Raw genomic sequence first — 12,433 nt, 5'->3', positions numbered from 1 at the left:
GCATCCTAATTATTTGGCATAAGCATAGATACATAAAACTGATTCTACAGATCATGTCCCTAGAGGATGGTGTAGCAACATCGGTGAATTTACAGATCTTGTCTCCTTGAAGTCAGTGGAACAGATCGAAAATGGTGAATCTTGTCTCTCTGAAGTTGCAGTGGAGTAGATTTAAGCCACTATCCTATCTCCCTAAGTAATAGTGGAGTAGGCTGAAGATTACAGATCTTGTCTCCCTGAAGTTGCAGTGGAACAGATCGAAGACGGTGAATCTTATCTCTCTAAACAGTAGTGGAGCAGATTTAAGCCACCATCCTATCTCCCTAGGTAGTAGTAGAGTGGGCTGAAGATTAGAGATCTTATCTCCCCAAGCAATAGTGGAGTAGATCGAAGACGGCGAATCTTGTCTCCCTAAGCAGTAGTGAAGCAGATTTAAGCCACCATCCTATCTTCCTAAGCAGTAGTGGAGCAGGTTGAAATCAACAATTCGTATCTCCTTGAAGTTTCAGCAGAGTAGATTGAAGCTACAAATCTCTTCTCCCTGAAATGGCACTGGAGCGGCTCGAAGCCACAATTCATATCTACTTGAAGTTTCAGCGGAGTAGATCGAAGCTACAAATCTCTTCTGCCTGAAATGGCACTAGAGCAGCTCGAAGCCACAATTCGTATCTCCTTAAAATTTCAGCGGAGTAAATCGAAGCTACAAATCTCTTCTCTTGAAATGTCACTAGAGCGGCTCGAAGCCACAATTCGTATCTCCTTGAAGTTCCAGCAGAGTAGATCGAAGCCACAAATCTCTTCTCCCTAAAATGGCACTGGAGCGACTTGAAGCCACAATTCGTATCTCCTTGAAGTTCCAGCGAAGTAGATCGAAGCTACAAATCTCTTCTCCCTGAAATGGCACTAGAGTGGCTCAAAGCCACAATTCGTATCTCCTTAAAGTTCTAGTGGAGTAGATCGAAGCTACAAATCTCTTCTCCCTAAAATGATTGTGGAACGATTGAAGCCACAAACCTTATCTCCCTGAAGTTGTAGTGGAGCAGGTTGAAGTTACAAGTCTTATCTCCCTGAAGTTGCAGTGGAGCAGATTGAAGATAGCAAATCTTATCTCTCTGAAATCACAGTAGAGCAGAGTTAAAGCTATAAACCTTATCCCCCTGAAGTTGCAGTGGGGCAAGTCAAAGTTGCAAGTCTTATCTCCCTGAAGCCGTAGTGGAACAGACTGAAGATAGCAGGTCTTATCTCCTTGAAGTTGCAATAGAGCAGGTCAAGCTACGATTGCAGAAGAATAGATTAAAGCCACAAACCTCATTTCCTTGACGTTGCAGTGGAACAAGTTAAAGCTACAAGTAGTTGTAATGGAGTGGATCAAGGTAACAACTCCTATACCCCTGAAGATACAGTGGATTGGAATGAAGCTACTTGAAGGAAAAAAACATCAAAAGAAGTCGAGACTTAGCAGGTCCAGGAAAAATTGGCCCTTTTATAGTCTTTGCTTTAGTCCCGTTGCATGACAATGAGCAAAGAGGGGCAGCTATAATGGGCATTTTTTGCCTGGGCCCATAAACCATAAACTAAAATAAAAATAATAAACAGTCCATTTTTACAATGGCCTAGCAAGCCAAAAAACAAAAACGTAACCCAATCAACCCAAGCAGCCCAAAATACCCTTGGTCCAAACGGCCCAAAACTTAAACAAGCTTCAGCCAACTAGAAACCCTAGCTCTCTTTCAAGCGTCGCTCTCCATGTGCGCCCCCAGCGTGCACTCTGCTCGAGGGTCGACTCTCCTGGCACGCTAGCACCAAAATGGCCACTTGCTTTCGTTGACCGAATGCCGAACCTGCAGAGGAAAACAAAAAAATAGTAAAAAATAAAGCAGCAGAAACAAGGCAAATAACAGTAGAAATGTGTAGCAAACTTTTAGTATTCGGCTATAAAGCCACCGAAAATCGATTGTATAAGAGGGATCGTATTCTAAATTCCTTTCGAGTTTTCAAAATTCGACATTAAGACATTAATTAATCAACTAAGTACCAATTTGGGCGTTACGAGGGTGCTAATCCTTCCTCGTGCGTAACCGACTCCCGAACCCTTTTTTTTTGAATTTCGTGGACCAAAATCATTGTTTAAATAAATCAAACCATTTATTAAAAACAACCACTTTTACAAGGTGACCTGATCACACCTCATCAAAAAGGATTGGTGGCGACTCCCGTTTTCTCGTTTTCATTTCCAAAATCAAGTTGACCCCATTTTTCAAAAAATGGTTTCGACAATGAGTTTATGTAAAGTTAGTGTGTAACCCAATAGAATTAAGCAAACAAACATGCAGATTTATATGCACAGTCAGACATAGATACAGATATTTAGATACAGATATAACAAATTAAACATGCTCGACATGCTTTATACAAATAACGGATATACATACATCAGTATAGTCAACCATACATTTAGTATCCTACTTAGATCAATCTATCAGAATATCATAGCATGCAAATCAAGGTTTAATTAGCCCTTACCGACCCTACAGTAGGCCCACAGGCGATCGGAGCGACCAGTGCGGCCTTAGGGAAATTTCTAGAATTATGGGCCCACATGCCCGTGTGGTTTGCTCGTGTGGGCCCACACGCCCAGATTGCTTTTTGCCTGTGTAGCCCACTCGGCTTGGCCCAAAATTCACATGCCCATGTGACATGCCCGTATGGGCCCACACGCCCAGATTGGCCTAGCCCATGTGGCCTACACTGCCACACTCAAGCCATTACACGGCCGTGTGCAGCGCATGGTCATGCATTCATTGACCACACGGCCATGTCTAGCATACAGTCATCCATACAGTCAACCACACGCCAGTGTGGCGTCAACAGAATCGTTTTTTGGCTTTTGCCAAAACTTCATTTTCTGCGTTTCAGGAACACACCTGGTTTGTTTTTCGCAGCGAACTAATCCTGTAACTCCCAAAACCTAAGAACAACACCAAAAACCCGATCAATTCCAACTATCGAAGCCAAACCATCCATAAGCCCCTAAATGACAAACTCGAGAAACCACTTCGAACGAATGTTCGATTACTTACCAGAATGGATACGATAGCCTGAACATGCACTACACGCTGGAAGACACGTTTTGAACCCATTGAGCAACACCTAAACAAGAAAACAGTACATTACCAAACCCGATATCGATTCCCATAAATCTAAAACTTCAAGAAGACTTACCTTTAGTACCCAAACTCGATGATTCGCAAGACAGAATAGTCAATAGGAATAAAAAAAAAAGGCGATCAGAAGTGGAAGTTTAAAATAAGAAAAATTTTAGAAAAGAACGTCAAAAGTACTAAGAAATTTCGGCAGGAGAGGAAAACAAAATAGAAATTCAATTGGATTTTTCCCCAACTTCCCATTACTACACAATCTCAACCACTTCAGCATTTAACTTAAATCGAAACTCTATCAGTCAACCGAGCCAAAAATAAATACCCTCACTCACACAAGGATTCGAACACAGGACCTCTAACACACTAACTCCCTTACCACTCAAATCAACAACCTTATTTTGATATGAATTCATAGACAATTAAATAAAAGCCCACTTAACAGGGATAAGGCTTAGATTTAAAACTAACTAAAATTTGCTAAAAGTAAGGCTTGAACTTAGGACCTCTCACATATACATAAACCACTTAACCACGAAGCAGATACACATTTGTGTTAATATTATACAAAAACAAAAATAAGAAAACTAGAGCGTTATAATGGAAGTGCCCACTTCCAACATCACTGTGATAAAATCTTATTTGTCGTATTTGATGTTGGCAAATTATTGAAATAAAATCTTTGAACTATGTTGATATTGTGGAATTATTCAAGCTTATCCATGAAGATCAGTCTGTTTGGAGGAACATATATTAAGGATTGGATTGGATCAAATCAATCACACCAAATCCCTTAGATCAAGGATGTTGAATTGGGACAAAACTTGAAGGTTTATCTTCCAACAGTCCACCTTACTTTGGTTATTATTATATTGTATTCAGCTATATTAGTTGTTGTTTAGAAGGAATTGTAATTGATCCTTAATATATTAGCAAGTCTTGAAAACTTCTATATATTTGAGAAACTTGTATAAATTTATTTACTAAGTATTAAGAGTATGTATTAGTTCCAAGAGTAATGTTATTGTGAGAGTGCATTTGGGATAGTAAAACCTATTGTTGTTGGTTTTACAAATTAAATTCTCGAGGAAATTTAGTAGTGAGAGATTTAGTCTTTGAGTACAAAAGCAAAGATTCTATACCGGGAGAGATAGATCTAGGATCACTTGTTGTATTGAGTTCAAAGATAGTGAATTAATCTTATTGAACTAAGATTTGCAAAAATAGGGAAACTAATGCGTAAACAATTTCTTGTTCCCTATTTTTCTTTTTTTCTTTTTTTGTAATGTCATCAAAAGTGCCCACTTCTGTTTGTACTTTGTTTCTTGGCATGATAACAATTGGTTCAAATCAACACTTTATAATTTGTCTACCTAAACATAATATTAATAATATCTTGTGACTAAATATTAAAAAATTTATGTTATTTATCTTAATTTTTTAAAGTATACATAATATTACAATCAAGTACAAATATAAATCCGAATCGATAGAATTGAACTATTACAATATAGTTAGATACAAAGATGTTCGAACAACTAGAATCAAATTATTACACTATAAATGAACTAAGAATTAAAAAAAATCCAAACAAAAACTGATTGACTTGAACTAAAACCCACACATAATATCAACATATAATTAAACTTTAAAATTTACATACATGGTAATTTCCAACCTAAGTAATCAATTAAAAAAATTCATATTCAACAGTCAGAATTCGGTTAATATAATATATGGATAAAATGAACGTAACGTGGGTTTGGCCCTCAAGGATCAAAATGGTCAACATTCATGGTTGCTTGATTTCAAACACTTAGGTAATGGCTACTTCCACCAACAAAATCTCCATGTACGAAACGACAACAAGATCTCTTTCAACATGTCGGTTTTCTTTAAGTAAATAAAATAAATAAAAGAAAAAGTAATCGGTTATTTTCTTCTCGTGCTTTTTCTTATCATTTCGTATGGGTGAAATGAATTCACTCTACATATCAATTCTTTTTAATTCATACAAAATTTTAAAAATATATATTATAAATTTAAAATTTTACTAATTAAATTTTAGCTTGATTATTATTGTAACTACTACAACAATAATAAATATAAATTTAAACGGGTTTAAATATGCCTATTTAAAGGTTTAAAAGATTCAAATAGGTGTAAATATTTTATAATATTTTAAAAATATCTTAGCTTACAAGTGGAATCATATGAATGAGTGCCCAATACTTCTTCAATCCAAAAGTAAGCATAAAAAAAAAAAAAAAAAAAAAAGGAGAAGGAAAAGGCTAGCAACATATGGTCAAAGCTTTTAATCTTTCTTTTCTAATTAAAGTTAAAACTTTGAAAAACGAAAAAAAAAAAAGGTTCTTCATCACTTTTTAACTTATGAAAGCAAGAAATGGATGCCTAGGTGTGTCTGTCGGTGTCAATATATATAAAGTAATTTATGAATTTGAATCTCAATTTTAATAATTTGTGTATTTGTTTTTGCTTGGGTAAATAATACGTGGAGAAGTCACAACCATAATTCATAAGTACATGTATATATTTTGAATAATTAATTAAAATTTCAAAGTAATTAACAAACTAAAAGACATCCCAATATAAATACTAAATTTACTTATATAATTTTAAGTTTTTAAACTTAGTAATTAGGTACGTTTTAGTATTTTTAATTTTTTCTAATTTATTTTAATATTTAAATTTAACAATTTGGTTCATTTTAATCCCTGAATAGAGTAAACGTAAATGTTTTGATGATGTGATATTCTCATATTACACTAAATTATTACTTGAAAATAAAAAAAGAGTGATAATATGATACAATTTCACATCATGAAATATGGATTACTTAATTTGGGGGACTAAAAGTTATATTAACCCATGGAATACACTAGAAAACGTGAACTAAAAACAAGGGTGTTGAGCAGGTAAAATTATCTTTAGGTATTGAAAAATAGGGAAGGGAACAAAACACAGTGCAGGGAAGTCAACTTTGAATGCTGGTTTCGAAGATTTGACATTTTAAGCTACATAACTCCTGCAGCTGACATCGACACCAATCATAATTTAAACCTCTAATTATGTAATAAGCTGCAAATTTTCCACTTCTCAAACAGATGGTGGGGGCAGTGGGGGCCTTGCATTGATAAGGTTAGGTAACCACATAATAGCAATTGAAAGTTTACGACGTAGTACTATATAAAATTAATTAAAATGTTACATAAAGTATAATATCACGCATATAAAAGGTTTTAAAAAAAATATGTTAGGAGGTCAGATTTTATATAATAATAAATTCATATTTGAGACATTTTGTATTGCTTAACTTTGTCTTTACTTGTTTGGCAAAACTAAAGGAGAATAAAATTAGTCAGATAACAATAAATTTGAAAAACATTCACAGAGATAAAATTGCATAGTTTTCTAGCAAATTTTCTTTAAGGTGATGCATTTTTTCCCTCCTTTCTTGTTCATATGAAGGACTTTGTAATTAGCATTTTTGGGGGCTATATTGAATTTTGCATCATCTATGTTATTCAGATTTAATTGTTATTGTTTGATAAGTGTATGCTTTAAATATAGGTATATTAATTTTTCTTTTTTTAAGTTTGAGATTCGTTGAAGCATCATTTTTTGTAACTATATCTAAATACATGTCACATGAAGTGTCCAACATGCATAAAACATGAAGGGTCGGAATAATATTCATCACGAACTTTGATTTATTTGTGTAATGTTAGGCCAACATAATTGCCACCATTTCTCCATGCATGTAGTGGAACTTAAGTAATGTTGTGTTGATCTGGCCTATTTTGGATGAACAAAAGGCATGCACATGCATGAGAATACAAGAATGTCTATGATAAGTAATCCTGCAGTCGTCAGTTGGAATATTTGTATTGAAATCAGGATATTGCTCATTGAGAAATAAGATGACATAGAATAGACATTCCAATGAGTACTGCCATAAGCATTCTCGCTAGTAAAAGAAAACATTCCTACATAACATACAAGAACATACAAGAACATAGAACATGAGTAGGAAGCAACTTTTATTGTATAGATACTAATTTATCCATATAGCCATAGTAGCTCAGTTCTTGGCATGGCTAGCCGATGGGATCTCTTTATTGAGGCTTCCCCAGTGGAGGGTGTCCTGGATAGTGACCATATGGTGGTTTCTTGGGAGACTCATGTACCGGTGGTTTAGGTTCTGGCTTCTCTTTCTTTGGTGGTGTGTAAACCGGTGGCTTTGGTGGCTTAGGCTCATACACTGGTGGCTTCTTTGGAGGCTTATAAACTGGTGGTTTGGGTTCTGGTTTTTCTTTCTTTGGAGGTGCATAAACTGGTGGCTTAGGTTCAGGTTTCTCCTTCTTTGGTGGTTCATACACTGGTGGTTTAAGCTTAGGCTTCTCTTTCTTTGGTGGCATATAAATTGGTGGCTTAGGCTCAGGCTTTTCCTTCTTTGGAGGTTCATATACTGGTGGTTTGGGCTCAGGCTTCTCTTTCTTTGGTGGCGTATAAACTGGTGGCTTAGGCTCAGGCTTTTCCTTCTTTGGAGGTTCATATACTGGTGGTTTGGGTTCAGGCTTCTCTTTCTTTGGAGGCGTATAAACTGGTGGTTTAGGCTCAGGCTTCTCCTTCTTTGGTGGTTCATAAACAGGGGGCTTATGTTCATAAGGTGGGGGTTTCACCTTAGGAGGTTTATAAACAGGAGTAGGGGGCTTCCCATAGTTGGGAGACTCATAGGTACCAAAAGAGGGAGTGGCGAGAGCCACCACTCCAAGTAGCAATATTAGCAAGTGTGTGGTAGACATTATTGAAGTGTTTGCTTTCCATGGTGCTATAAGAAGAGCCCTTTTTATAGTGGCAAAGGAGCCTTACTGTTAGCCTAAGTGTCAAACAATTTTATTGTTTCATACCTTTGGAATAGTCAGCTAGATGGTAATTAATCTTTTAAATGGTTCATAAATGAAATAGGGTCCATTTAGGTCCCACTTAGTTGAAATTTTGGACTATGGATACACATGTCTTTGTCATGATTAAATAAAATTATACGAGTGTTGCCGTACAGATCGTAGTGAAATAATAAAATATCAAATACATAAAATCAATCTAGTTATCATAAAGTACTTAATTAATTATTTTATTTTGGAATTATATTTTTTTCAATTTAGTATTTAGGCATATTTTTATCTATTTTAGCAATATGTTACATTTTTATTATCAATATTTTATCTTAAGATAAATTAAAGCGAAAATAATAATTTAAGTATCAATTAGGAATAAAAAAAAATCTCTTTAAAAATACTCAGAGTTTTAAATTTTTAATTTGAAGTTAGTATTATTCCGTGGAAGGAAGAACGGAAGATGTGAAGACAAGGTTTTTCCCTTGAAAAATATGAACGACGGAAAGATTGAAGGGACGTGAATTTACTCTTCAAAATAGCATAGGGTAATTGGCTAATTGATCCTTGGGCTAATTCAATATAAAATCTTCTAACTTCATCCCTTGTCATTTTAGTCCCTCAACTTTTTTATAGGTATCGTTGTATCTTTTATTTATTTTTTTGATATTCTTTATGTCCTTTTTATGGTCCAAGTTTAAAGTTTGTGGTTGTCCCTTCCAACAATATCGTTTGCAAGATTCAAACTTGAGTCCTTCTCTTAGAAATACAATTTACCTTTCCATTACACCCAACCACTTATTGATTCATATATTTTATTTATTGACCTTCAATCATCATAGATTACAAATAAAAAATAAGAAAATTAAAATACTTTATATATCCTTTAGATACAACAAAAACTTGGAGGTTTTGAAATTTATATGAAGAACCATATTATCAAGGATTTACAACAATTATATTCTTTTCTTATTTCTTTTATCATTTCAATACGAATGAATTCACACTCCATACTTAAATTCGGATTTAATTCTATTTAATCTATTTAAGTCTATATAAAAGTAAGTCCTTTGTTTACACATGCACTACCATGGTGCTTTCCATTTCTTTCTTTTTCCTTTTTTTTTTGCATTTTAAAAATGTTAAATTTTAATTTTGACCTCTCTATTATGTCTAAATTAAGATTTAGCCTCGATACTTTAATTTCTAATGTAAATTTATCTTTATCTTTTATAATGATATTAATTTGTACAAATAGTTAATATCGTTAACTTTTTAATTAAAATATGACTTTTCATTTTTTTTTGAGTTTGTCTTGCTTTTTTTTTGGCATTAATGATATTAATTGAGTTCGAATAAATGTTTTAAGAAAAAAAGTCCACAAATATTTTCAATGTTGTTTTTATTGTTACATAATTACAAAGATTTTTTAAATTTTAAAATATCACACCAATAAATTTAATAACAGGAATTTAGCAATGGTAATAACCGAATCTAAATTTTTACTAAAAATAAAGCAACCAAATTTATGAAAACAAAAAAAAAATTAAATTTCAAATGCACGAAATATATAAAGATTTAGTATATTTTAATCTTCAAATTTTATTTTATAATTTAACACAAATAAATAATTAATTCAACATCAAATATATCCTATGTGTAAATGAAATTTTGGAAAAAAGAATCATAGGAGTGAGTGCCTAACACTTCAATCCAAAAGCAGCCTTGAATTAAGATTAGCAACATATGGTCAAAGGTACCCCCCACTTGAGAACAACATAAAGATAAAGTAGATTTAAATTTCTATGCTTTTAATCTCACCAAATTCATCTTTTCTCATTACTGTAATCATTAATTTATAATTTTCATCTTTTCTAATTACAGTTAAAACTTTGAAAAACGATCAAAAGTAGATTTCTTCGTCACTTCTTAACTTTTCAAAACAAGACATGGATGCCTGTCGGTGCCAAAAATATAAATATAAACTAATTTATGAATTGAAATCTCAAATTTAATATTTTGTCTTCTTGTATTTTGTTTGTGTAAATAGTACGTGGGAAGTCACCATCGTAATTGATAGTTACATCTATATATTATTTAATAATTAATTAAATTTTAAAGTGATCATATAAATATTAATATAATTGATTTTTCATTAACTTTTACCAACAGTTGATTAGATGTAATGATAAAATATATCGTATTCTCAAGAAGAGATCACCAACTTAAATTTTTAAGATAATATTATTAGATAGAGCGGTTACGAACTTCGAATATGTATCACAAAATAGACATAAAAATTTTCATTAGGATCACGCTGATAAAATATTAAAATTATAACTCAAATGGATTCAATTTTTAATTTTTGTTCCTATTTTTAGATTTTTATCAATAACAAATGTTTGGTTTAAAAATCGATTCAATATTCGGTAAATTTCTAATCTAATCCACCTAATTAACTTAACAGATGTGATTTCAACAACCTACTAAAACGATGGAATACACTAGAAAACGTGGGCTTAAAACATGGATCTTGAGCAGGTAAAATTGCTTTAGGTATTGAAAATGGAAAGGAACAAAACAGTGCAGGAAAGTCAAAGTGGAATGCTGGTTTCAGTCTTTTTTTTTTTAATAAAAACAATATAAAATTTTAATTAATTAATTACGAAAATGAGTAGGGTAGATATTATTTATGGGAATGAGCTATTTGCTACCCATTGGTGCTGCTTGACACATCGGCGACACTATTTTCCTTTTCAGCTAATTATTATGTAACCATTATTTAAAAAAAATTATTGGTGCCGTCATTGTGTTAGGTGACACCGATGGATTTAAAAAAAAATTTGACTGAAAGAGAAAAAAAAGTTGTCAACATCACGGGACCTGATACATGTTAGGCGGCACCAAAAAATTTTTTCCCTTTCAGCTTTTTTCTTTTCTCTGACAATACTTTTTTTTAATTTAGAAACACCACTGGTGTCGCTTAACACATTGGTGGAACTAATTAAAAAAAATTTCGTCTCAGCTTTTTTTTCTTGACAATATTTTTTTTACAAAAATCATCAGTGTCGCCTGACAGACTGGCAGTACCATGAATTTTTTTTTTGTTCTTTTCCTACCCTATATACCCATATTTTCACGAGTATTTTGCTAAATACATACGAGTGTCGCCTGACATAATAACAGCACCAATAAAAAATCTTTTAAAAAAACAGATGATGATGTGATGATTGACTGAAAAAGGGGGTGGTGTTGCCTATGTCACACCCCAAAAACCTGGTTAAAAGAATCAGGTTTGTTAAAACCAAGATTGGGCATGCCTCAATTTATATGGTTATCTTTGTGTGCTTGTAAATAAATCGAAGGCTTGAAATAGATACCAAAATTAGGGTCATAATTAAATAATTAATTAAAATATTAAAATAATATACTCAAGTTTTATTTTATTAATTAATATAAAACAAAATTTGATTACGTGGTTTAATTTGAAAATAGTATGTTTTAATTGAGTTACGACCTAATTGGAAAAAAAAAAAGAAGAGAAACTGGTGTTGGGAAATGTGTCCATATTGTAGTAAACATGTAATCATTTTCTATTTATTTGAACAATGAATAAATAAATAAAGTTAATTTCACATTTTACTATTATGTATTTTGTATTTATGTCTTTTATATTTTACACGCATAACGAAATTCTGACAAGTAAATATTAGTTCATTGATTGTCTAAAGTTCAAACTGAATATAAGTGGCATTGTAAAAAATATTTACATTGCGAGAAAGACAACTTACTTCAATAGATAATCTAAATGAGTCTGTAATCCCGTAAAAGAATCAAAATGAACATTTAATTTAAATACTAAGAAGGATTATTATGTCGTTTACAATTTCAATTGGGGAGATGGCTAGTCTTGGATATTGGAGCAGTTGACTCCATGAGTAGAGACATAGATGTATTCATTGGTAGAATAATACATTATACTGGACCCAAGATGAATTAATTCTGAATCTGTTTGTAAATTAATTCACTTGTGACGTTAATGGTGTGATTTACCTAAATCCTGAGTTAGTCACTGACCATTTGTATGCAGCTCATGTGCTTTGATAAGTGGAGGCTTATGCTCTAAAGATCATCGAGCCCGTAGCCGGCATGTTGAGTACATGACTTGTGTATGGCATGACTTTACTAGCAATAGTGGAATTCATAGCTCAATTAAAGAGTTAATGATATCCTCTCATTGACATTGTGTGGATTAATAAATATGGAACATGGCCACGAGTTGCTCGTTCTCGAACGAGCAATTTACCACAATTATTTATTGGCAGTGATCATATTAATCATTAAGAAGACACAATGGTG

The 12,433-nt window shown here is 32.9% G+C and overlaps 1 protein-coding gene across 1 annotated transcript; it reads right to left on the bottom strand.

The window, feature by feature from the left end:
* Positions 1 to 7,060: 7,060 nt before the first annotated feature.
* On the bottom strand, positions 7,061 to 8,036 carry LOC108476105 (repetitive proline-rich cell wall protein 2-like). The gene has a single exon (XM_017778191.2). It carries the CDS (start codon positions 7,982 to 7,984, stop codon positions 7,295 to 7,297), a length of 690 nt encoding a protein of 229 aa, XP_017633680.1. The 5' UTR covers positions 7,985 to 8,036; the 3' UTR covers positions 7,061 to 7,294.
* Between the last annotated feature and the right edge of the window lie 4,397 nt (positions 8,037 to 12,433).

This window comes from Gossypium arboreum, chromosome 3, assembly GCF_025698485.1.
Source record: "Gossypium arboreum isolate Shixiya-1 chromosome 3, ASM2569848v2, whole genome shotgun sequence".
Taxonomy (NCBI): Eukaryota; Viridiplantae; Streptophyta; class Magnoliopsida; order Malvales; family Malvaceae; genus Gossypium; species Gossypium arboreum.
The sequence above is the reverse complement of the archived record's forward strand: the minus strand, read 5'-3'. Positions and strand labels throughout refer to the sequence as shown.